This window comes from Stigmatopora argus, chromosome 14, assembly GCF_051989625.1.
Source record: "Stigmatopora argus isolate UIUO_Sarg chromosome 14, RoL_Sarg_1.0, whole genome shotgun sequence".
Taxonomy (NCBI): Eukaryota; Metazoa; Chordata; class Actinopteri; order Syngnathiformes; family Syngnathidae; genus Stigmatopora; species Stigmatopora argus.
Genome location: NC_135400.1, coordinates 10,248,268 through 10,272,582, shown reverse-complemented (window position 1 = coordinate 10,272,582; position 24,315 = coordinate 10,248,268). Strand labels below are relative to the sequence as shown.

The following is a 24,315-nucleotide window of genomic DNA, read 5'->3' as shown; positions in this document are numbered from 1 at the left end:
AAAAAAAAAAACAGACATCCAATCTATTTGAACAGGAAGAGTTGGCACTTGGCAGTAAATCACCCTGCACTCAAAACAAATGACCCCAAGTTAACCCCCAAAATAATTCCAGTATATCTTGGTTTCTATACCAGCAAAACCAGTTTAAAACAAAAAAGAAACCCACACATACCATAGCTCTGTAGGATTTATGAGCAAGGTCGAACACAGTCAAAGGAGTGAATGCAGGTATGGAAAGTGAAAGTAGAAAGGGAATATGGGTATTTCGAGCTGGTTTTCTTTTTCGACATTTGGATGGTATAAGTGAAGAGATGCTGGGCATGCTGGACAAACTTTATTCACCATGTTGGACATCAGACGTGCACAGATCGCCCTCATCTTTTTTGGGTTACTTATACCCACCTTAGGCTGTGATTGGCTAAGAAGATATAGGGATTTAAGTGACCAGTGTCTATTGAAGCTGCAAGCTCTGGTAAGAACATCGTCCATAGGGTCTGAGGGATGCTGGGGGGGTTGTCCTGATTCTAACTATATTCCTCATGGAATGATCTTGCAGGGTGGTCCCATTACAAATGAGGAATTTCCATTACACTTCCCTTCAAAACTTTATTGGCGAGCAGAGAAATCTCAGGTAAGAACCACTTGGCATAACTTTTTTGGGCATAATGCAGATGTTGATGTGTGTGTGTGTGTGTATGTTTTCAGGGAGTGTGCCAATGGATGTTCATCCGTGACAGTTTGGGCCACATTTTGGATCTTTATAAGGGAGTGAACTCTTCACAAGTTGGCTGGGATGCTAACAACTTGGAGCAGCTTCTGGTTCTACTTCACAGGCAGAAATATGAGCTCAATGCATGTGTAAGTAGTTTTTTCCTTTTTTATTCCTGTAAACCTTGCTACTAAAAACACGTATTATATTGAGGAACACAATTTATTTTGTTAGGAATAATAGTTTTTAATTGGGGTTTCCCTGGATGTCCGTCATGATGACAAATGTTATCCAGGGAAAACTCATCTTATTTATACCTTATGAAAATGAACTAAATTTGAGTATGGAAAACTGGGGGGGTTGTGTTTTTCTACATAATTGCAAATCAAATAAATAAACATTTTAAGTTTTCAATTAATGAACCCTGGACAACCAGGTCAAATTTGGGGGTCGGGGGAACCCAAAATGACAGTAAAAATGAGCAATTTTAAACCGCACGAGTATTTCATTAATACTTTACTTTGAGTCTTGCAGTGGTTAAATATATCTCAAAAGTGGAAAGATACTTGGATATTGCACAGATGTTTTATTTTAAATAATTTTTCAAAATGCCACATCAGCTTTGCACAATAGCACTTAAATTTGAGTCTTAGGGTAATCTGCAATATCACAGAAGTCAAACAGTACTTGGATACTAACATGTTTTTTTTATATAATTGTTTTAAATCAGGCAAAATGAGTTTAATACTTGCAATTAAATGGTATTTTTGTGTTGATGCAATTTACTTTGATTTTGTCTTTCCGAACCGAGGCTAGCCTGCCCACAATTAAAGAACTTGGGTTAAATAAGATTATTTCCCATGATAACTGGCCTCATCCAGGACTTTAATGCTACATTTAACAACGGAAAAAACTCTCGTTAGCGAACTGATTGTCTGAATTTCCAAACAAAAAGATTGAACAGGACAAAATGTTGCTTTGTGCCTTATAACCTCTGGTCTTAGCATAGCCGAAGAGCAAAGATGACCTGCAGACTAGCTAAAGTACGACTGTTTTTTCACCCTTTTTCAGATTCCAGCTACAGAAACCGGCTGTTGTTGGGTACGAGCGGTAAAGCGCTACTACACCAGAATGAGCAACGCGACTCTCAACGGCACCGTGAGTTCTCTTTCCATTGTTTTGTACTATTGCCGCGCACTGCCAATGGAGTGTAACATTCGATTGTGTGTTTACAGGAGGGAACGAACGCCCAATGGGAGTTGATCCGGGGTGAGACCAAAATGCACTTGTTCCGGTTGCAACTGTTGGTGAACTCTGCCCAATGAAGAAGGCGCCATCGGCTTCTCTTTTTTACTGCTATATTTATTTGATTTATTTTATTTATTTGATTCATTTTATTTATTTGATTCATTTTATTTATTTATTTTTGTTATTTAATATTTATTCCAACTTTTGTGAAAATAAAACTTTTACACTGGCATTTGGCTATCGCTTCCCGTGTCGCATGAGTTAGCGAGGTAGCTAGCGGTACTCGGCCGTTTGGTCGCCGGACTTTTGGTCGCCGGACTTTTGGTCGCCGGATGTTTGGTCGCCCGGAAGGTATTGATAATTACCATTTAAAATTGTTGCTCAAATTCCCTAAATACAAGCTGCAAATTATTATTTAGTCATACTTAATGCCCTATTAATTATTAGGCTAAAGAAAAGCTCCAAATTTCCCGTACTTTTATTGTGTTTTGTTGGAGAACTTGTTAAGACCCTGACTGACGTAGCTTCTTAAAGGAACAACGCATGTACATACAAACTCTTACACACTCACACGTCGGCTCAGTGAAACTGCTCAGGGCCATTGTTGGCTTTTATTGATGCGTAGACCGTGTTGTTTTACCTTGCTTTGTCGCCAGACGTTTGCTCGCCGGACGTTTGGTCGCCTGTTGTTTGGGACCGGGCGACCAAACGTCCGCGACCAAACGTCCGGCGACCAAACGGCCGGTCACGGTAGCTAGCAGCCGTTTTCTCAACGGGGGGACGAGCCTTGGACTAGTCACAGGTTTGGACGTAATTGTCGGGGAAGAAACCTCGACGGTCGCCCATGACGCCCTCGTACCAGCTGTTGTCGTGGCGATGGGTCACGTACACGACGTCGCCCGCCCTCAAGGACAGATCGCCCGGCTTCGCCCCCTCGTAGTCGTACAGAGCTACCACTGAACAGATCCGAAACAACATCATGTCATCTATCTCGTGTTTGGGAGATTTGATTTCAAACCAAAAAGTCACTCAGACTGTTGGCACTCAAATAAAAATCATCTACCTTTCTCCAGATAATTTGGGGGGGCAGCAGCAGCCTGGTCATCCAACGGTGGGGGCGGCGGCGGAGGTGGAGGGAGGGTCAGCAGCTCCAGATCTAAAAAACAGTGCAGGTGCATGAGAATGACATAAAGGATTAAGACAGGCGGATTTAACCAATACACGCTGGAAAAAATCCCAAAGTCGCTTTTTGGTAATTATTGTATTTGGCAAGCTATTCGATTTGGGCAATGCATTGAAGTGGGTCTCATATTGAAATTTGTATTTTGTCCATTTCTAGTCATGACTCCATGAGTCTCATGCTTCTCCTTGGTAGAGCTCTGTCCTGTAGCCAGATGTGTCCTTGAAGACTTGCAACATTGTCGTTATCTTCTATTTGCCGGTACATAACAAATAGCTTACTGTATGAAGTAGGGAAAAATCCCTGTTCGGTTTCGGTACCACCCTCTTGAGAGAATAAAGGTGAATGTAAGTTGTCTGTCTCGGCACATTTGTGGACGACAGCCTTGCCCGTGGTTCATCTGTGCCCAGAATATTCTGTAATAAAAGCTTCGAAGTCACTGTTCATCGCCTCCAGCCTGTATTTGGACAACCAACATCTTCCACATCCGAAATTAATCGAACCCAAGAAGGAAGACAGAGTGTTCTTCCTTCAACATTTGGTGCATTGGCCGGGGAAATCTTCGTTTCGGACTTCGGTGTTGATTAACAGACACAATATCGGGCGCCCTACAATTTGATAAGGTAAGACGACACTTATCCTCCAAATTGATCTTCTGTCTTTTAGCTGATATCGGCTATTTGTGCCTCAAATTGATATACTAAAGAGATAAACTGGGGCTGGATGAACAGTGTTATGTGCACTTATAATTTTATTTCGTGAGAGATTGTTTGGTTCTGTTAAGAATCGTAGAGACTAGATGTTAGGGTTATTAGTCTTACATTATTATATATTTGTTTGCAATGAAGAAAGTGCTTCGCTTACTACATCTAAAATGCCTGAAACATCTAAAACCCAGAAGATTGTCTTGTCTCTTGATTTGTGCATGCATTTGGGAATGCCTATTGGTGAACCTATCAGAGACCTTAAAAGCAATGCCTGCAAAAAGACCTCAAAAAGGTGGCCCCTAAAAAAATAATAACTCAAAAATGGGCTGTCAAATAATGCTTAAAAATCCTAAGAAATGAATGAAAAATCAAATCTCAACAAGACCCCGAAAAACTGAATCTTACCCAGATGCTGTAGACGAGCAGGTAGGCTGAGCCGATGCGAGGAAGGGGACGAAGGCCAAGGCTGGGGAGGTGCGTGCGGCGGGGGGTAAGTAGGGGGCGGGGGGATCATCACTGACACATAAAAGCAGGCAGATGGGAAGGCCTTGTCACACCTGGACGAGCTCGGCCACGCCCGCATCCCCAAAGCTTACGTGATTGGACGGCGGGCAGAAAAAGCGAGCGAGTCGGGCGGCGGCGGGAGGCGGGGCCCGAGCGGACCCTCAGCGACACGGAGCGAGCGGCGGGGGGCCGGACCGCGCCCACGCCGCTCCCTCGGGTCGGGAGGGAAGCTGCCGAAAAGAAAAGGCAGTTTTGCTGCAATGCATGCTGGGTTATATTTGAGATTGAATGTATTGTGGGAAAATTTCCTCCCCGAAAGCACAGAAACTGGCCGACGACACGAGACGCGCGTGTATGTGAGTTACCGTCTACTTCCTGGGATGTCGGGGGCGGGGCCGGCAGCTCTGGCTCCTCATTGGATGGCAGAGAAAAGCCGTGGTCCAGGTCAACGGGAGGAGGCGATGGCGGTGGGAGGCTGATTTCCTCCAGCACTGAGGGATATCATCATCATCATCATCATCATCATCATCATCGTCATCATCGTACACCTCATCCGTCATTTATCATCTTCATCGTCATGTTCCTCGTTATTAGAATTGTTATTAACAACAATGGCCGCCATTGTTGCGAAGACATCCAATTTTAGTCGACGCAAAAAACTTTACCACGCAAAATGACGTGGCAGGTCAGTTTCAAAGTTAACCAGTTAATCACCTGTCTCCAGACATGGGGGCGGAGTCAGCGGTAGAAAAAGGTCTGTGGGCGGAGTCTCTAGAGGAGGGAGGAGAGGTTCCAGTGTCATCTGGTGGTCAAGTGATGGAGAGTCAGGTGGAGGTGGAGGAGGAGGAGGAACCTCCTCGAGGGGCGGGGCCAGGACATGGTTTTCAACTGGAGCCAGAGGAACGGTGGGTGGAGCCACAGGTTTCCCAAAAGTCGAGCTTGGACAGACAACCACATCCATGATGACACACACCACACAATAGCGACTGGCGTGTACGTTTGTGCGTGAGCGTACCTGCCAGAGGAGGGCGCTAGAGGGCTCTTGAGGCCTTCAGTAGCCAGGGATTTGGAGCACCTAATGGTAAAGGACAACTAATTATAATAATTAAGAAGAGAAAGCATGGTAGTCAGCCACCAAAACAAAACGCCACCTGATGGACGAGGTTGCCTTCCGGAAGGTTCCCTCACGCTCTTTGCCGCTCAGCTGTTGTGTTGGGGGCACAAAGGGGGGGGAAATAAAAGGGGTGAGGGTGCAGCATCAATGGAGCCTCAGTCTCACATGGAAAAAAAGAGCCACAAACAAACTTCCCACGCTCAACAAAGCCCGGCTGTGTGTGTGTTTGTGCGCGCGTGACTTGCCATACATCCGAAAAGGACTCGAAACCACTTTAAAGAAGCTCAATTTAACGTACGTGTTGCGGGTGTTTGTCGCCAGACTCAAGTAGGAAGTGGCTTTGTGAGACCACGGCCACTTCCTGCTAGTGCAGACGCTGACTTGTGTTTCTGTGAAGCAGAGGACAACATCATACCTTGACGCCGTGGCCCAAGTCGTCCAGTTGCTGATAGCTGATTGGACGCCGGTCGTAGGGGGGGCGTGGCTGCGATCTTGGGGGCGGCGGCGAAATCTTGGGCCCGCGGGGGACGCGTCTCACCGCCGTGAAGGCGCCGATTTCTCTGCGCGAAACTTTCTCGCGGTGCATCTCCACCGTCTTTTGGGACACCAAGGAAGCCATTTTGTTTTCCAACGTGCCAAACGCCGCCGCCGCCGTCGTCGTACGCACCTGCTCGATGAGGTTGACGGCAGACTCCATGCGTCCCAGCTGATCGGTCTGCACGTCCAGCAGACTGAGCATGCTCGTGGCTAACGTGCTAATCTGGTAAGCGATGCTGGCCAGTGATTGGGCGGTAAACGTTTTGGTCTCCTCTAATGCTCGGGATGAGTCTGGCCCCGACTGCCGGTGCAAAATAATTGTTGTAGTCACTGCTTAATTAAAAGTTATATTATATTAACCCATTCACTGCCAGCCCAGGTCAGAGTATGTGCTGTGGTAGTTAGTAAAAGTGGCAGAAAGTGATGGAAAAAATAGCTTGGTTCTGTCTTTTGCAATCAAAGAGGGAAGCTATGTGAGATCATAAGGATTTATACATTTGACAAAACTCATACAAAAAAATCCTAGTGCAATATACTACAGGCCATAATTATTAGATTTGGTTAAACAAAAATATTCAGGAAAAAAATAATGATTGTGATTAACGTTGCAGCCCTAATGCATTGATACATGCAAGTAGGAATAGTACAAGTACTCCATGCTAACACATAATATAGTACAAGTAATAATAGTTTATATTAATATTCGACTTGCCTCTACGTAGTTTTTGCAGCAGTAGTCTGCGACATTCATGAAGTTCTGGTAGTTTTCCTCAAGAAGTTTCCTGCAGTCCGAAGCCTCGTCAAGGATCTTCATAGCTTCTTCCTGCAACTTGTCTTGCTTCATTTTCCCCCAATTCGAATTCGAACCGAAATGGCTGTGATAAAGATGAGCTGCAAAAGCACCTGTCGAATGTTTGGCTGCGGAGGCGAGGGCACTTTTGGAAGTGTTTGTGAGGGACTGCGTGCGTGCGTGCCTGAGAACTCCACACGGTTCCTCTTTGCCTCTCCGTGCACGCGGATGCCGCAAATGGCGCGCGTACACGTGAGCTGTAAACCAGACGTGGGGAGTACTCCGCGACGCTACCTGATGGTCACTCTGCGCATGTGCAGAATCGATGACTCCTTTTTCATCATTTTTCAACCCAAAAAACGACATTTTTTATACAAAGCTTCACGCTGTGCAGGTTTCCATTTTTCCTCTTTCCTATCGCTGAATTAAAAAAATAAAATTAAAAAATAAAGGATGGAAGGCCAACTTGTATCCAATGCACATTCTAACCTGTAACATTAAGTGGCGATTTATTTAAGTGGTTAGCGCGTCAGCCTCACAGTGGGGAACCTGGGTTCAAATCCAGGTCGGTCCACCTGTGTGGAGTTTGCATGTTCTCCCCGGGTCTGTGTGGGTTTTCTCTGGGTACTCTGGTTTCATCCCATATTCCAAAGACATGCATGCTAGGCTGATTGGACACTCTAAATTGCCCCTAGGTATGAGTGTGAGCATGTCTCTTTGTGCCCTGCGATTGGCTGGCCATCCAATTCAGGGTTCCCCCACCAGCTGGGATTGCCTCCAGCACCCCTCGCGACCCTAGAGAGGATAACGCGGTTCAGAAAATGTGATGAGATTAATTTTATACACCGAATGGTCGATTAATCACAAAATAATCGTTGATTAGTCAATTATTAACTAAGATGTTTGTGGCAGTAGGTGTTATCATTCCGGATCAGGTGTGTTGCCGTTGTTGTCGCCAGGGGCAACCACGGGATTCCAGGGGGCACGCTTGCGACGGTTCTTGTCGTTTTTGTCGAGCGGTGTCAAGTGACAGGTTAGGACCAGATCTCTAAATTTAAAAGAGAGAGAAACACATGAAAATTGTCCAAAAATTGACCAAAAATCGTCCAAAACGGAAAGGCAAGGTTTGACCCAGACCTAAAGTGCTGGTACGAAGGGACGCCTTGGCGAACGGCCCTCAGCTTGGCGTCATTCTCTCGTCGGTACTTTAGCTCAGACTCCACGCCGGCGCGCAAATCTTTCTCCAGTGCCGAAAAATCTATGACATCGGACTTAGAGGACGCCATGGCCGTATCCAAGATGGAGGACTGGTCCGGGTCGCACCTCAGTTTAGTCAGAAGGCACTTTAATAGAGATCCACAAGACTGACCCTAAAACAGGGCAAGACGCAAGCTAACATGATATCTTGGACACGTTCATCATAGAAAATGTACAGTGTATATTGCTAGAAACAAGTTGAAGTTAGAAACATTTCCTGCTATTGCCATCAATAGTTGTTTTCAGCATCAAGAAAATACTTAGCTTTAGCAAACACAAACAAGTAAAAATAGCACAAAAAAGATGGGGGGTCTCCATTGTTTTGTTTGGAAAGGCCCCGATAGCTTTCCAAGATGGCCACCCTGTATATTTCCGTTCAGCTCCGTTTCTCCTGAAAGAATCTTAAAGTTGAATTTAAATAAATATTCATTAAACGTCTTTACCTACCAAAAGTGTTGCTAGGTCTCATCGAACTAAAGAAAAAGTTCCATTCGTCAGAGAGAGAGAAAAAAGAGAGCTGCTGGTTTCCCTTTTCAGTCAAACAAAACACTGGTTGTCATGACAACGGACCGAAATACGTCACACGCCAAAGAATACGTCATCACGTAACTTAACTGCCAAGACATTTTAAATATAAATTTCACTTAATTTCTTCATATTATGCTGGTTTCTGATCTGGTAAAACCAGAACAAAATCATAACAAATACATCTGAACTATTGTTTTGTTTTGGTATAGATTATAGATTTTGGTATATATATTATTTTATATATTAATTTTAGCACAGTCAAGTGAAATGAAAGAAAAACAACCCAAAAATGGAGTGCTTTAAGTCATTTAATTTAAAATCGTTGTATCTCAGTGTCTAAAAGAAGGCTTATATTACAAAAATATTTCCTGATGTCAGAATATGTCAGTAATAATTTGAAACCATACAACGTTCCAATGTTTCTCTCGAAATGTGGACGACTTTTTTTTCTTTGCAACAAAATCCACAGGAAGAAATGCCACCGTTTCACAATGAACTCATTCACTGCCATTGACAGTGGCAAAACGTAAAATTCCTTTAAACTAGGATGGCAGTCGTTGACAGCGATCGATGTCCAATTCGTTTTGACTGGGAGGGACTGTAACGACCGTCAATGGCAGCCAATGAGATCATTGATTTAAAAAAAAATAAAGCCATTAAAACAGTAGGAATTTTGATGGCAAGTATTACAGTGTCCAAAACAGTTCATATTTAATGCAAACCCTGGTTCGTCTATCACAGGGGTGTCCAAACTATGGCCCGTGGGCTACCTGTGGCCCACTGCCCAGTTTTAAATTGCCCCGAAACTAGTGATGAAAATATCATCAAATACAGCGCACAAAAGCTTGAATTCACCCTGCATTCCTTTGCAATGTCAGTATTTTGTTTTTACAAAAAGAATCCAATCTGATAATGAGCTATCCTGGTTATGAATTTTTGGACTTTTCTGCAGTTTGTTTCAGTAGTGAAATTAAAAGCATTTTTTTTACTGCTGTCAAACTTTTAAACTTTCAAATTGCGAGTAATCTCATGCAGTCTACTACAGTGAACCGCCATGTTGTTTTTAACGGATTCCCTGCCATTGACACGCAATCAATCGCCGTCAATAAATACCACTGCCTTCATATTTTCTAAACAAATAATAATAATTTAAAAAAACTTGACCTTTTTTTACCCAATTCGGATTTTCTGTTTCACAAACAAAAGTGGAAGGATTTCAAACCGTAATCTTTGAAAGCGGCTCCTGGAGGAAATCAAGTTTGGACACCCCTGGTCTACGACTATTAACGAAAACCAACGAGTTGAAACGGCAGCTCATCTCGTCGGTCCGAGTTCTTCCCGTCTCCTCTCGGCGGGAAGGTGCCGTTCCCGTTCCCGTCCCCGTCTCCGGCAGCGCGGCGGCTACCTTTGCGCGAAGACGGTCTGAAACTCGTTGAGAACCAGCTCTACGATCTGGCTCTGGAAAACCATGTGGATGGTCATATTGGCCGACTCGCACTGCGGACGCAGCAGCGTGGGTCCAAAGACGATGGCCACGCTCTGGACCGACATCCGGTTGCCGTCTTTGTGATCAACGACCCTGCTTGCGGACAGAGATGGCAAATTAGGAGCAGGCGGGGTTGGACGGCGGCGGACGGGGACGGCGGAACGTGCCTGCGCAGGTGTCGGAAAAGGAGCTCCATGGTGTCGTGGTTGGGGAGAGGTAGCGAGCGCACCAGGTCTTTCATGTAGGACACGCGATCGCCGTAATCGACGACTTCTGCAAGGATTGGAAAATGAAAAGCGTTTTCACGCTTGTGGTTGTGGAACAGAAGCGGTTTTGGAATTAGCGTTTGATCAAAATGCCGTTTCATTTGTTTTTAAGGAGTGACAACATCAGATTATTTTAAGCTTTAGCAAGTCGAGCTGCCACAAATCATTGATTAATCGACTAATTGATGATCATATGATACAAGTTGATTAATTGTTTGCAAACATTGTTGATCTCAATTCTTTTTTGCATTTTAGCTAACAATAGGGAAAATGATAACACTATCATGATTTATAATATTAAATTATAAAACAAAATGTATTTAAATGAGAAAACCAAAAATGAAAAAAACCAAAAAAGATTAAGTAGTATCTTTTAAATTTAGAAAATAAAAACAAATTAGAAAAGAAATATTAAAGGGGGGGGGGGGAATAAAATATTTTGAATAACAAAAAAGCAAAACAACTAAATATTTTCTCAGTTTTAAATAGTTTCAATTTCTAATTTAGCAAAAACACAGTAAGCCTTACGTGTTTTCTCTAATATAAAAACATGATTTAAATAAGAACCGATTAGTCAACTAACCACGAGAATAATTGGTGATTAACCAACTATCAAAATGCGGCAGCGGTAGTCTTGAGACCATATTTTTTTAGCCTAAGCTGCCCAAAAAACATTTTGCTCAACTCTGCACTTTTAACGGCAAGTGATCAAAGACGGCAAATTTCCAAATCCGTCCGTCCGGGACGCTCAGACTGACGGATGGCGGCGATGAACTTGTCGAAGAAGCTGAAAGGAAAGAGCGGCTCGGGAAGTTCCCGCAGGAAGAGTTTGAGGGCGCCTGTCAGCACGTGGACGTCCTCCCAATGGCCGTCTTCCAGGTCTAGATGCTCCTCTGAAAACACACCGCCACGGGATGATGTTATCTCAACATAAGGCTTAAACTGTGTTACGCAATTTATCATTTCGAATTCAATTTACTCAGAAATGTAAGTATGGCTTACATACGTAATGATGTGTGTTAATACAACTCAATTCTTCATAAAATTAGTTAGAAATAACAGGTTACTTATGAGCACTGAAGAGCTTATTATTGTCTATTTAACATATTTAGCATTACTTATATTTTATAGCGCACGCAACTACCGTATTTCCCAGCCTATAAGTCGCAATTTTTTCAAAGTTTGGCTGCCCCTGCGACATATATATATTTTTTTTCTCTCAGACCACAGACAGCCTCTTATTTAGTTTTTTTTGGCTATAGTTATTTAAAAAACTGACGTTGACAACTGCCTATTTAGCCTTTTGTTCTCCATACTTTAAAGTATGTTTGTTCTTGACTCCTGCTAAAATAAAAAAATGCCCTCTCAAAACTGCGACTTATACTCCAGTGCAACATAGATACATATTTTCCTCTTCATTTTGTATTTCTTGGCTGGTGCGACTTATAGTCCGGGAAATACGATGTTACAATCCGCCTTCAATTAAGTACAGTGGTACCTCGACCTATTGTGAGGACATTTGTGTGCATCATTTTCGGAATATTTTGAAGGGAATACAACAGCAAACAGCCGTTCGCTAGCGAACGTGAGGGTGGAGGCGTGGCAAACAACTAACCTAAAAAATTAGAATTCAGTTTTGTGTAAAGTTACATTAGACGTATGTTTGAGTGTGTCTGTATATATTAATCCAAGTTAATTTAAATTTGTTTATTCGTTTATGAGTGCGTTGTTGCCGTGGATAAAGTCTACCCAAACCCCCCCCCCCACCTCCGTGTATGTTGCTGTCTCTACCCTCCGCAAAATGCGTCTAATTTTACTTCTATTAAACACATTTTATTACTATTAAAACACTAGTTATGTGTTACTTTGTAATATATGGCGAATTAGAGGAAATAAAACACTTTTTCCAATCCAATATCCTGTTTTTGGTGTTTTTTCAGAGGGTTGGAACAAAATAATTTGTTTTTAGTTCATTTCAATGGGAAACGTTCGCTCGAGTTACGGAAAGCTCGACATACGATCTCAGTCCCGGAACGGATTAAGATCGTATGTCGAGGTACCACTGTATTTAAAAAACAACAACAAAGAAATCAGTTACTACCATGGTCGGCTTTGTGTCGTAGCCTCTGGATAACGGCCAAGTTGCCACTCACGCGGTAAATGCCGTCCACGTCCAGACCTTGACACACAGAGATATAAAACAAAGACAGTCAAACACACATGCGAGAAAGATGGACTCAGAGAAATAAACACAAATACATATTGGTACTATTTTTTTCTCCATTTTTTTAAACAAATATACAACAAGTAAACTTTTTAAAAAATGTGAAACAGTAAAGGGAAAGATGAGTTTGACACCCGAGTGTGTTACCTCTCCGCTCCACAGCTATGATGCACTTCTCCACAAATTTGGGGATGGTGCTGTTTTCCCTGTGGCAGAGCGTGTCAAGATGGCAACCGAACACGTTGTCTAAAAAAAAAAGAAAGACGCCAAGAACACGTCAGCCCGTCCGTCAGGCGCGCCCATGCATCCTTCCTCTCGTTTTGACGTCGCTCGCCTCGTATGTATCCTTTTTCTTTGACGCTCTGCAGCGTGGGCCGCCTCTGGAGGAAGCGCCGGAGTTTGGTGCGAACGCGGGTCTGCTCCGTGTCGGCACCTGATGAACTTCTTTCGGATTCTTTGGCGGAAAAAAAGTGTGGGAGGTCATCAAAATGATGAGGCGGGCGGTCCGGGCTCGCAAACACTCACCGGAGCGTTTCTTGTCTCGATCTTCTTTGTCGGAAGCGCCCTCATCATCGTCGTCCGACGTATGTTCCTGGTCCTGCAAGACACCCTTCGGCGTTCAACCATGTCAGTTAATGCGGATTGTAGGGCTACCTTGACAAATCGGATCATTTATAACCATTATTTATGACTTATATACTGGTTATTTATTATTATTATTTATTGACAATTTATCAGTTTGTTTGTTGTTTTTATTTGTGCCCCACTTATTTATGTTGTTGACTAATTATTTATTGATTACTTCTGGATTAATTATTTATTTGTCTGTTTGTTGTTGTTATTTGTGCAATTTCGTGGTGTATCTTTAAATCTCATTATACTTGTATTTTGACAATAAAATCATTCAATTCAATTCAGTTCAGTTCAGTTCAATTCAGTTGAATTCAATTCAATTCAGTTCAGTTCAATTCAGTTGAATTCAATTCAAATGGAAAAAAAAACATTCAAAGTCTAATGTTTTCTTAGCGCATCGTTTATGAACAAAATCTAGTAATCGTTTAAGCTAATTTGCTGTGGTTGTTAGTGATGTATCTTTAAATCTCATTATACTTGTATTTTGACAATAAAAGCATTCAATTCAGTACAGTACCGTTCAGTTCAGTTCAGTTCAGTTCAGTTCAATTCAATTCAATTCAATTCAATTCAATTCAATTCAATTCAATTCAATTCAGTTCAGTTCAGTTCATTTCAATCCAATCCAATCCAATCCAATTCAATTCAAATGAAAAAAAAACATTCAAAGTCTAATGTTTTCTTAGCGCATCGTTTATGAACAAAATCTAGTAATCTTTTAAGATAATTTGCTGTGGTTGTTAGTCAAGAAAATTTACATTCAACGCCCCATTGACGACGACAGGCAAAATGAATTGGGCGCCTCAGGCCGTCAATGGCAGCTTAAGAGTTAATGCGCCTCACCAGCTGTTTGACGGTATCCTGAATGACTTTGAGCCAGTCGGCGATGATGCTCTCCGTGTCGTACTGCATGAGGTACTCGCAGCCTTGCCGAGTCTTCAGCTGCGCACACGCACGAGAGCGTCAAGACGGCGAGGTGAGGCGTAACCGCGGCAACGGCGGCCACCGACCTCCAGCACGTTCTTCTTGGACGACTTGTCTTTGGGGGCCCAGCACACCGAGGCGCCCCTCAGCTCCACCGTGTACTCGGGAACAATCTGCGACACCTTGGATAGGATAACGTGAGCGTCACGTTAGTCGGCGCTCAGAGTTAAAGGCCAAAGGTCACTCACCATGTTGCCGCTGGGAGCCGACTTGGGGTCCCTGTGAAAAGTGAGGATGCCCCCGTGCAGGACGGTCCACGATTGGCTCCAGTTCTTCCTGTGGGCACCGTCCAATTCAGTCAAACAATATCCAATACACATAATGGCAATTTATCATTATTAGAACCATTCACGACTATTAAATTAGTCGACAACTACTACATACTAGGCTATAGTCGAAATTATTAAAATAACATATTTTTCCACTCTTAAGTCATCGGTTTTTGATTGGGAAGGGTGAGTAGCCATCTGTCACCACCCATGGCAGTAAAAGAATAAACAGTAAACATTCTACAAATTATTTGTTTTTTTAAATTGAGATTTAAAAAAAATAATAATTAAAGACAAAAGAGCAAAATATTATCTGTTTATTAATGAAAGGGGTTACTTTATTCTAGCATAAATGAGTTAACTATTTCTAAATATATCTCATAATCATTTACTTGTGTAAATAATAATAATAATGTTTTTATTTTATTTTAAAGAGCTAAACCTTCTCACGTTTTTTACTTAATATAATCCATTTACTTTAGTGGAAAAGAAAAGAGAAAAAAATCAATATAAACAGAAAACATCATTTAAATATCAACTGAATAAGTCAACTACATGCGAAAATACAAAATGAGAAAAATCTGACCGTATCTTTTTGCCGTTATCGACTACTTTGGTCTTGTTGACGATTCCGGCCTTCTCCAGCAAGTGTCCCTTCAAAAACAAAACACCAAGTCACAACGTGGCCCGATCACACCGTCGCCCAACCGACACCAGGGGGCACCCGCCACCAGACCGGGTTATAGAGAGCGAGAAAGTGAAAGGCGTCGCTCAAGCGACCACACTCGGGACCTATCGGTACCTGCTGGGAGTCTGAGCTGCGATTGGACAGATTCCTCCTCAGTATCAACCTATCAGAGAGCTTGACACACAACGACATCATCAGCCGCCGTGTGTTAATGCATGTATGTGCGCGTGCGCGCGAGCGCGTACGTGTACGGGTAGTCCACGGGTTACGAGCGAGTTCCCGGTTTTACTGTTAAATTTCAAAGTTAAGTCAAAAATAACGTATTTTTCGGACTATAAGTCACACCTGAGTATAAGTCGCACCATGAAAAAAAAGGTCATACTGGAGTAGGAGTCAAAAAAAAAGAAGAAACATGTTAAAGTAACAATAGTAAAATAGGGAAAACAGGCAAATATTAACAGTTATTAAGATAACTATAGCCTAAATAAAAAAACAACATAACAGGCTGTTCAGAGAGAAAAAAAAAACAAGTTGCACTTGAGTATTAGTCGCAGGCTCATGCAAACTATGAAAAAGGTATGACTTATTGTCCATTAAATACGGTAGGTGGGTGAATAATTAGGTTGTTAAATGACATTTGCATTTGAAAGTGCGGAACATTGAAAACAACCAAGTCGCCCTCTTATCCGGTGTGTTTAAGAACAGCGCGGAAAACACAGCACTCAACACGTCAACAGTGCAACATGCCGCATACTGGCAATACCGATTCGTTACATGACTGTCCTTACGTCTAGGTTACGTACACCAGAAGATGTTTGCATAATAATAATCAATGCTAAGCAACGTATTGAAATAATAAATTGCGGCGTATCCACACAGATTTGAGGATGTGAACGTTTACGTCTGTATGTGCATTGACATGTGGTTGCGCATACCTGCGGCCCGTTGTGCGAGTCTCTCTTCAACTCCGCAAAGTCGACGACGGTCCTGCAGTTTCGCGATGGAAAAGTCTGAAGGACATGAGCTTGTTTAGTCTCGGACACGGCGGGCCGTGGCTGGCCAGCACTCACGTCCTCGGCTACGCTATGTCGCCACGCCAGGCGTTGTTCGGCAACGCCGTTGGGGATCCGACCGCTGTCCGGGAACTCTGCGCGACCCCTGGAAATCGCTTGTCGCTAAAAAGGTAAAAAGACAGCATAGTTGTTACTGCTATGTTGTTTGGATTATTTTTGGGGTCTGAATTGCAACCACAAAGTGGAGATGCAGCAAATTGAACAATAGGACAGCCTGTGGGTTCTCATGAACAAAACTGAGTCCAATTGCGACCTGCCTGATTGAGAATGTGTCTGCAACCTTTTGATCTAGAGTCTAGAATTTGCAGGAACGTAGTTTGCGCAAGACTGCTTGCTTTGAATTTGGATTTTTTTTCTGCTAAGAACCAGGCTCAGGAAAAAAACTAAAAACACAGGAAAAAATGATTTTAAAATGCTAAAATATACTCAAGAAACGTAAAATTCAACAATTTTAAGGCAATTTTAAGGGTGCGGTTTATACATGGGGCGGCTTATATGTGAGTAAATACGGTACTTACCAACATGAAGACGGAGTCATTGTCGTCGCGTGTGCCTACGGGATAGTCTTCTACTGGCAGCGGTGGCTTCGGGTAGGATACACACTTAGGTTAACAAACCGTTGACGCCGATAGACGTCCGATCCATTTGGACCCGGAGCGTCGGCGGCCTCCCGGGTCAAGTGGATCGGACGATGACTCACGTTACGACACAACGAGAGCTAGTACCGGGCCGTCGTCCTGCGAGGCGGCGTCGGAGGATGAACTGAGGGTGGCGTGAGGCGCATTCCAGGAGGTGGCTCCAGAGTTGCGGTCGTAGTAGTACAGCCTCCCGGAAACAGGGTCCGTCAGCTGCTCCCAAATCTCCGCGCCGCCCTGGGTAGAAAGTGTCGAAGGCTCACGTACGACGAGACTTTTTTTGCAAATCAAGCCGTTGGAAATATGTCTGCTTTACCTGGGGGAGTTCTGGAGACAGCGAGACCGGCGGGGACGGCGGAGGCGTCTGCGGCTGCGTCCAGGTGCTTTGTCGCGTCAGGGGGTGGAAGTAAAAAGTCTTGCCGCTCTCCCGGTCCGTGTGCGTCTGCCAATATTTCACGGGGTGAATCTGCCGCTTTATTATCACTCGAAAGTCGAAGCCAAAAAACTGACCTGCCATCCAGGCTGCGGGCTAAGGGGAGAGGGGCTCGTCACTTGGGAGGAGCTGACCGAAGAGGAGGGGGTGTGGCCAGTGCTGGAGGGGGCAGGGTCCAGCGGCTCGGGGGCGGCCTCAGACGCCTGTGCGCATCAACCCAAATAAGCATGGCGCAAAGTCAGAGTTTCAGGTGCATAATTGCATAAATCAATCTATTAAAACATTGAAAAAGGACCAACGCTATTTCTGTATCTTTAACGAGCAGAGCCAGTGATGGGTGACATCTAGCAGCCGGCATGGAGGCTACAGGTAACCTCATCCTGTATCCCGCTGTTATTAATATTTTGAGCCCCGTGTAATGTGCAGAAATCAGCAGAAAATGAATGAGAAAACTCTTTGGCTGCCAATAATGGCAAATGAAAAAAAATTCACAGCAAAAAAATGAAAAGAACCACAAAATTGAACGTCTACTGCTGTCAATGGCGCTGAAACAAAGTCGTGAGTCAATCAACAGGCTAATTAATCAAAACCTATTTTGATAATCATTTAGGAAGGTTATTGACCTACAAGCCCTTTTGAGCCTATTCCTTATGTTACATTATTCCTTACATTCTTTTGTAAAAAAAAAAAATCAAATATTTTTCTTATTTATTTTAAAAAGGGGGGGGGGGGGTCTATTTTATTTTAAATATTGTCAATAAAAAACTAAAAGTAAAAATAATAATAATATTTGCACTTCTCAGTTTTAAGCTTCAGACGCTTACCTCTTTGGAGGGAGTAGCTGGGCTCAAGTGTCCAATCAGAGTGTCCAGCTGAAGGTCCTGGATGGACTCGTAAATGTGATTGGACGACGACTCTTCCTTTGCAGCTTTTTTCTTGTCCTCTTCGTCATGGCTGTCCTGCTCGCTGTCCTCCGTGGCCTCGATGGCTTCTTCCTCTTCTTCTTCTTCTTGGATTTCTTCCTCCTCACCATCGTCCTCCTCACGGGACAGCGTCTCGGGTACGGTGGGCGTGTCCACGGGGATGGGAAGCACGTGGGATCGGGTGTCTCTTGGTCCCTCGGGAATGTTCTTGGCAGGAAGAACCTCGGTCTCTTCGGCGACGTCGGGATCGGGCCGCCTCGGGGTCACCGAGAGGGGCGGCGGCAGATCCATGAACTCCAGCGGCACGCCGAAGGTGGACATGCGGTTTTCCGTTTTGCGGTAGCCGGCGGCGACGTCCGGTTTGAGCCGGATGGTCACCTCGTCGCCAGCTTTGCCTCTGGAGACGGCGAGCTCCTCGACCGTCTTGGGAACGGGGACCGGCACGGGGAACGGGGTCGGCGCGGGGTTGGACGGCGCCTCCGTGGCGGGAGTGCGTGCAAAATCCAGAGGCGAGGGGACGTCGGGCGGTAACTCCTTCACGTACTTAGCCGGGACGTAGAAGGGTTTGGACAGGTGGTCTCGCCGCACCTGCCACCAGTGGGCGTTGGTCTTTGCCAGCAGGACGTAGCGCTCGTTGGGCTTGATGGACACGATGGAACCGTCGCGGCCTTCGTACTCGTACTTGAACTCCACCAGCACCAGACCAAGACCTCCCACAAACACATCAATAGACGGAAATATAGTTAACAATAACTAGTCCGCTAAATTAAGTCGCAATGAACCTTACTTATTTTTTCATTCTTAAAATCTTCACTTTTTTATTGCTTTAAATAATGAACAAGGAAAATGCTTTTAATTGTTTAAATGTTTTAATTCAATTCAACTAATATTTCTAATAATAAAACTGTTATTTTTAAATGTTTAATTTTCAAAACTGAGAAAGAAATAAAATCATTAAACAATATTCTTTTTTGACATTTTTTTTTAAATATAGTAGTATACATTTAATTGAAAAGGGGGGAAATACAGTAAAAGAAATTAAGTATAAATGTTCCCAGATTTTGGCAAGGTAATAAAATAAATAAATTGATTTATAGTCATATTGCAATAATAATCACCAGTTATCAAATTATGAGAACTGTTGTTAACGTAAAATGTTTGCATTACTTTATAACACTGATAAAAACTGCAAATATTCTCTTTTCTATCCACTTATTTTTAAATGTTATATCCCAAAGTATTTTTGCAAAAAAAAAGAAATAAAATAAAATATAATTCCTCTCCAAATGGATTGGACATCTATTGCTGTGAACGCAGTCTCACCTCTGGCCGCTGAGGCGGACGCGGTCGCCATGGTGAAATCAGACTCCGCCCCTAAAATTGACGGACAGGTGGGCACTCCACAGGTGAGGGGTGTGAGGTCAAGGAAGACCGTTTGCTTGCTGCCAAGACAAAAAGAAATAAGGAACGTCACATGACGCGTAGTGGCACGCACACAAAATTTCTCGCAGCAGAATGTTGGCCGCCTCACATTCGTCTTTGTTAGGACACGTTCGACGCACAACACGGACACAAAAAACACACACGAGTCACGTATTATTTATCGGGCTCAACATACAAGCTAAAAACGAGCATTGGAAACCCGAAGAAAATTAAAAACGCTTTTTAAATCATCAGTCAACTTTCAACGGGGACTACGGAAATCAGATTATATTTTCCTTTTCAATATAAAACATGAAAACAATTAATAATAATAAAACAGAACATTAGCTTTTTATATTTAAAAAAATATGAGGAAATAAATAATGACTTTTATCCTTTTTAAAAATGTACAATAAGCAAATTTTGACTATTGATTTTCTTTTTTACAAATCTAGGTCAACAATATATCTAAACAATTCCATCAACTAATCAAAATAGCTTCCTATTCATTTTATTATCAATTAATCGAGTCATGGTGGTAGCGCTAGCTGTACTAATGCAAAATTCCATCATTTCTTCTTGAGTTTTTTGCACAACGTAAAAGTCAACGACACGCAGAAGACGTCCACATTCCCAGTCTGACATCAAACTTGCCATTTCAGTCTCCAAATAGAAAATCATATTCTTCTATGAGGGTACACACACCAAACAATAGCAGGAGGTGCATCTCGGCCTTGTTTTGTTTACAGAGGGAAGTGTCTGCTTCCTGTCGGTTTTAAACCCCGCCCACTCGCCGCCACCCCTCAGTGACATCGCAAACACGCTCAAAGTCAATCCCCGTCTTTTATATGTGACTTATTGCACTAGCGTGGAGGACTTTGGCTTCAAAGTTTGTTATTTTGCCGCAGCCGAGTGACGACTTTGCATCACTGCAAAGCTAGCAAACACACACACACGCACACACACACACAGGGAAATGTGAGCGAGTGTGTGTGTGTGTTTCCTGTCTTTGTCACACAACAATAGTAGACGACAACGGTTTTGAACACAGAGTAGCTGAGCATTTGGACTGTGTGACGCTGAGCACTAACTGGCAGCTATTGACGGCGATAGACGTCCAATCGGTGGGATTGGCAGCGAATGAATGAACGAATGCCAGCGATAGATTCCTCGTAGCTTCAAAAACATTTGCAGGTACTGTATGTATAGAATTTGAAAATCTATAGGTTGTGGTAGTTAGAAAAAGAAGAAAATGAGCATTAGAAATGCCCATTGATGGAGATTGACCATCCATCTATCTATAAATACTTATTAATCAATGGTTAATCAACGATCAATTAGTTGGCAAGCCAACCATCATATTATTATATGTGGATTAATCGCTTAGAAACATTTCTGACCTGCCCAAATTCTCATTTATTATTATTCATCTGTTTGTTTGTTGTTATTTGTGCACTTCCCTACTTATTTATGTTGTGACCGCTTATTTATTGATGATTTATTACTTATTTATTTGTCTCTTTGTTGTTATGTGTGCACGTCATGGTGATAGCTTTAAATCTCATTATATAATGACAATAAAAGCATTCAATTCAATGTTTAAAGCCTTTTTATTCATTTAGTTTTTACATGTTATCAATTATTTTGATACGTAAATTTGTTTTCTTCATTTAAAACATTTTATTAACTCATTCCAATTATTTTAAACTGGGAGAACTGGCTGTGAATGCTCATGGTTTAAAAAAAAAAGTTTGACAAACAAGCTAGCATAAAGCTAAGAATGCTAATGCTAAGCTTATGTACGAAAAGTTTTAAAGGGAACAATTTCTGCAGGCTAATGCTAAGGAGGAACCACAGTAGAAAAAAGTCAAGAATAATTTCATTGTTTTTTCCATTTTTGAGCAATAGACACCAAATCCATTTTGATTGGGTACGCTTGCAACATCAAAATAAATTGGGCGTTCATCAGGTGACTACAAGTTAAATTCCCAGAAGATTAAAAGAGCCGCGTATGGCTCTGGAACCGCAATTTGTAGGTTCACATAATCGGGAATGACACCAAAAGGAGTTCTTGGCACGTCCCTTACTGTTGACAACAAACACAAGTTAATCGTGACAATTAAACGCCTTTGTCGAGTCAGCGTCCGACACACCTGAGCACACCTGAGCACACCTCTGACACAGTGTCTGAGTGTGTGTGTGTGTGTGTTTCAGGTGTGTCAGGACAGGAGGCTTTTTCTGGAATTTTTACCCCTCCCCCTCGGTGTGTTTGCCCGTCCCATTACCGCACCCTCGCCACAGGCTGGCCGCACAAACAAACATGCACGGAAAAGTGTGAAAGCAAAAGTCAAGTTTTAGCGAGAAGACGTGCCAGTCGTCCCACTGAGAGCGACCTTACGCTGACAACGGCCACGTCAGGTGACATCTCGGAAGAAAGGCTGCGCTCCAATTGGCCGTCCGCCACGGGGCTCAGGTCGCCTGGCAACGGCGACCGAGCGCCGACAACAAGCGAGGGAACGAAATGAGATACGTCAGCCATATTTTGAGCAACGCTTGAACCAGTGTGAGGAAAAGAAAACACCCGGAGATGTGCTACCAAACAATAACTTGTAAAGGCGTTGTCAAAATAGTTATCCAATCCAATCCAATCCAATCTTTGTCGGACGAGGACACGATTAATCGACAAATTGACAACTAATGCATGAGCAAATAACTCAACTATGGAAAGTTGAATCATTCGGAGACATTGTTGACCTAAAATTGGTCCAATTCCTCTTTTTGAAAAAAAAAGCAAATATATTTATATATTTTCCATTTGTTTTTTACATTGAAACATGATACCTGTCATTCTTATTTATTATATTTCTAACTTTTTTTTCCATTTGTATAAAAAAGAGGAAAATATCCTTATTTGTTTACTTATATTTATACTTAATCAACAAAAAGGAAACTAATATAAATTTTCTTTTTCACATTTTGCAGGAATTTTTATTTAAGAAAAAATCATTTTCTAATTTATGTAGTCCCTTGAGCTTTCACCAAAAATGACAGAAATGTTATTTCAACTTTATATTTAGTGAAAAGCATAGAGTAGATGCATCTTACTGACTTTCAACCTTTGAATGTCTCCCATTTGAAAGTGTGTTTTTATAGCATCAAACTATTTGTCACTCAGCACTGTAAAATTTGAATACGTGTTTTGATAGGTAGCTGTCACCACAACAATGTGCGTCATTTCTTCACTAAAACCTGCATTTTGGCACTATAGAAATCCAAAAATGCTTGCTGATCCTTTTCTATGTTTACTTTAAAAAAGTAACAAGGGGGGGAAAAGCTAAATAACAAAGTCGATGTTTCCAATTAATATTTTTTTTCAAAATTTAAAAGAAAGACATTATTTTCTGTTGTTTAACTTTTGGGTGATTTAAAAACAAAAAATATACATGTATACACACATTTATTCATTTTCTGTACAGCTTATCCTTACAAGGGTCGCAGGGTAATTATATATTTATATATCCTAAAATAAACCTTTTAAATACATAAAACAAACAAAAAACAAACTCATTCATTGCCATTGACCTGGGAGGATGACATGATTCAATTCCTGCCAGACCTCCCATTCCAATAAAATTAGACATCCATCACTGCTAATGGCAGCAGATGTGTTAACAGCCAATATTTAAAGTCTATTGCTATTATGAAGATACCACAGATAATAACATTATGGTAATGTGACTATTCCAGTGCAAAAAATATTACTACTTAATTTCAGAGCCAAACAATGGCAAATGGAAGTTTTGGACAACAATGTTATTGTGACGTCTTTGACCTTTTTGTTGGAGGAACATTGAATGAAAAGTATTCTTTTCAACAAAAGAGCCAGCTAGTCTAAAAGAAGAACATGTTACATCAATCCATGTTTTGTTTTGAAGTCATTTGATTGGATATTTACTTAACCAATCAACGTATTGATCCGGATTGATTAATCACTCCACCTACTACTATATTTAGTAACAAATGAGTACTTTCCCAACATTCTACTCGCGTGTACTTGCTTTAAAAGCAAGATTGGAAAAAAAATAGAAGTAAAAAAGTTGTCAACTTTCTGTCTGCTTTGATGTGCACGCTAGCAAACACACCCAACCGCACATTCCAACCACACGCACGCGCACAGGAGCGAAAAAATAAAACAAATAAACATAAAAGAAACATAAAAGAAACACCACACTTCCTCTCTTTCTTTGCTAAATACCTTTCGACTAGACACACGAAAGTCAATAGGCAATATTAGTAGTACTCTTAGTAGGAGTACAGTACACGCTCACGCACTCGAGCTCGACACAAAAAAAGCCACAACTTAAAAGTAGAGCGAGTATTTACAGGAAGTATTTGGCGTTACCTTGAGTCCGAGTCCAAGCACTAAAGTCATGATGATGACGTACTCCCGTACCGGTCGAGTACTGGTCCTGTACTTGTGTACGTGTGCGTGTGAGCGTGAATGCGTGTGTGTCGCATGTGTGTATGTCTGTGAAAACCGTGAAAAGCAGGCAACAGGTTCCGCTCTTTTGGCCACGCCCACCTCCGAGACCTGCTTGTCTTGGCTTGAAGTGTCCTGCCACTTCCTGATCCTCAGTCAACTCCCCTACATTGCTACCTGGTGGCCAGAAGGCGCTAGTGCACCATCAAATGGGTCCCGTCTCGT

General features: G+C 42.4%; 4 protein-coding genes across 8 annotated transcripts; 1 reads left to right on the top strand and 3 right to left on the bottom strand.

Annotated features, from left to right (window-relative positions):
* Positions 1-311: 311 nt before the first annotated feature.
* On the top strand, positions 312-2,034 carry ifnphi1 (interferon phi 1). Its single transcript, XM_077618584.1, has 5 exons — positions 312-472; positions 557-631; positions 706-858; positions 1,781-1,867; positions 1,945-2,034. Exons 1-5 carry the CDS (start codon positions 344-346, stop codon positions 2,032-2,034), a joined length of 534 nt encoding a protein of 177 aa, XP_077474710.1. The 5' UTR covers positions 312-343.
* A 656-nt stretch (positions 2,035-2,690) lies between these two features.
* abi3a (ABI family, member 3a) lies at positions 2,691-7,204 on the bottom strand. 3 transcript variants are annotated; one of them, XM_077619764.1, is made up of 11 exons: positions 6,712-7,196; positions 6,130-6,300; positions 5,878-6,057; positions 5,500-5,552; positions 5,364-5,423; positions 5,063-5,286; positions 4,714-4,839; positions 4,441-4,578; positions 4,250-4,360; positions 3,021-3,113; positions 2,691-2,913 (listed from the first exon to the last, which is right to left on the bottom strand). In XM_077619764.1, the coding sequence occupies exons 1-11, from the start codon at positions 7,153-7,155 to the stop codon at positions 2,750-2,752; spliced, it is 1,764 nt and encodes a 587-aa protein (XP_077475890.1). In that variant the 5' UTR covers positions 7,156-7,196; the 3' UTR covers positions 2,691-2,749. The 3 variants fall into 3 exon arrangements, with proteins under 3 accessions (XP_077475890.1, XP_077475889.1, XP_077475891.1); XM_077619763.1 differs by having other exon boundaries at positions 5,878-6,300; positions 6,712-7,204; XM_077619765.1 differs by lacking the exons at positions 4,250-4,360; positions 4,441-4,578 and having other exon boundaries at positions 5,878-6,300; positions 6,712-7,204.
* Positions 7,205-7,611: 407 nt separating this feature from the next.
* dnaaf19 (dynein axonemal assembly factor 19) lies at positions 7,612-8,634 on the bottom strand. 2 transcript variants are annotated; one of them, XM_077619767.1, is made up of 3 exons: positions 8,494-8,634; positions 7,927-8,159; positions 7,612-7,837 (listed from the first exon to the last, which is right to left on the bottom strand). In XM_077619767.1, the coding sequence occupies exons 2-3, from the start codon at positions 8,073-8,075 to the stop codon at positions 7,711-7,713; spliced, it is 276 nt and encodes a 91-aa protein (XP_077475893.1). In that variant the 5' UTR covers positions 8,076-8,159; positions 8,494-8,634; the 3' UTR covers positions 7,612-7,710. The 2 variants fall into 2 exon arrangements, with proteins under 2 accessions (XP_077475893.1, XP_077475892.1); XM_077619766.1 differs by having other exon boundaries at positions 8,490-8,623.
* A 230-nt stretch (positions 8,635-8,864) lies between these two features.
* arhgap27l (Rho GTPase activating protein 27, like) lies at positions 8,865-24,179 on the bottom strand. Of its 2 annotated transcripts, none has more exons than XM_077619006.1 (21): positions 24,013-24,179; positions 19,512-19,630; positions 18,090-18,898; positions 17,343-17,468; positions 17,149-17,274; positions 16,923-17,069; positions 16,716-16,781; positions 16,195-16,299; positions 16,060-16,134; positions 15,239-15,298; positions 15,023-15,090; positions 14,356-14,443; positions 14,194-14,289; positions 14,027-14,125; positions 13,076-13,160; positions 12,885-13,004; positions 12,698-12,796; positions 12,428-12,505; positions 11,085-11,219; positions 10,228-10,333; positions 8,865-10,153 (listed from the first exon to the last, which is right to left on the bottom strand). In XM_077619006.1, exons 2-21 carry the CDS (start codon positions 19,540-19,542, stop codon positions 9,976-9,978), a joined length of 2,697 nt encoding a protein of 898 aa, XP_077475132.1. In that variant the 5' UTR covers positions 19,543-19,630; positions 24,013-24,179; the 3' UTR covers positions 8,865-9,975. The 2 variants fall into 2 exon arrangements, with proteins under 2 accessions (XP_077475132.1, XP_077475133.1); XM_077619007.1 differs by having other exon boundaries at positions 13,076-13,148.
* Between the last annotated feature and the right edge of the window lie 136 nt (positions 24,180-24,315).

Excerpts from the sequence above, each read along its gene's own strand:
- ifnphi1 (XM_077618584.1), top strand. The coding sequence starts at position 344 with ATGTTGGACATCAGACGTGCACAGATCGCCCTCATCTTTTTTGGGTTA. Across the intron at positions 473-556 it reads TATTGAAGCTGCAAGCTCTG|GGTGGTCCCATTACAAATGA; the intron begins GTAAGAACATCG and ends ATGATCTTGCAG. Across the intron at positions 632-705 it reads GGCGAGCAGAGAAATCTCAG|GGAGTGTGCCAATGGATGTT; the intron begins GTAAGAACCACT and ends GTATGTTTTCAG.
- dnaaf19 (XM_077619767.1), bottom strand. The coding sequence starts at position 8,075 with ATGGCGTCCTCTAAGTCCGATGTCATAGATTTTTCGGCACTGGAGAAA. Across the intron at positions 7,838-7,926 it reads CCTTCGTACCAGCACTTTAG|AGATCTGGTCCTAACCTGTC; the intron begins GTCTGGGTCAAA and ends TTTTAAATTTAG.
- arhgap27l (XM_077619006.1), bottom strand. The coding sequence starts at position 19,542 with ATGGCGACCGCGTCCGCCTCAGCGGCCAGAG. Across the intron at positions 17,275-17,342 it reads GCCCGCAGCCTGGATGGCAG|ACGCACACGGACCGGGAGAG; the intron begins GTCAGTTTTTTG and ends AAATATTGGCAG. Across the intron at positions 17,070-17,148 it reads TGTCTCCAGAACTCCCCCAG|GGCGGCGCGGAGATTTGGGA; the intron begins GTAAAGCAGACA and ends CTTTCTACCCAG.
- abi3a (XM_077619763.1), bottom strand. The coding sequence starts at position 7,155 with ATGTCGTTTTTTGGGTTGAAAAATGATGAAAAAGGAGTCATCGATTCT. Across the intron at positions 3,114-4,249 it reads TGCTCGTCTACAGCATCTGG|ATCTGGAGCTGCTGACCCTC; the intron begins GTAAGATTCAGT and ends ACTGTTTTTTAG. Across the intron at positions 2,914-3,020 it reads CCCAAATTATCTGGAGAAAG|TGGTAGCTCTGTACGACTAC; the intron begins GTAGATGATTTT and ends GGATCTGTTCAG.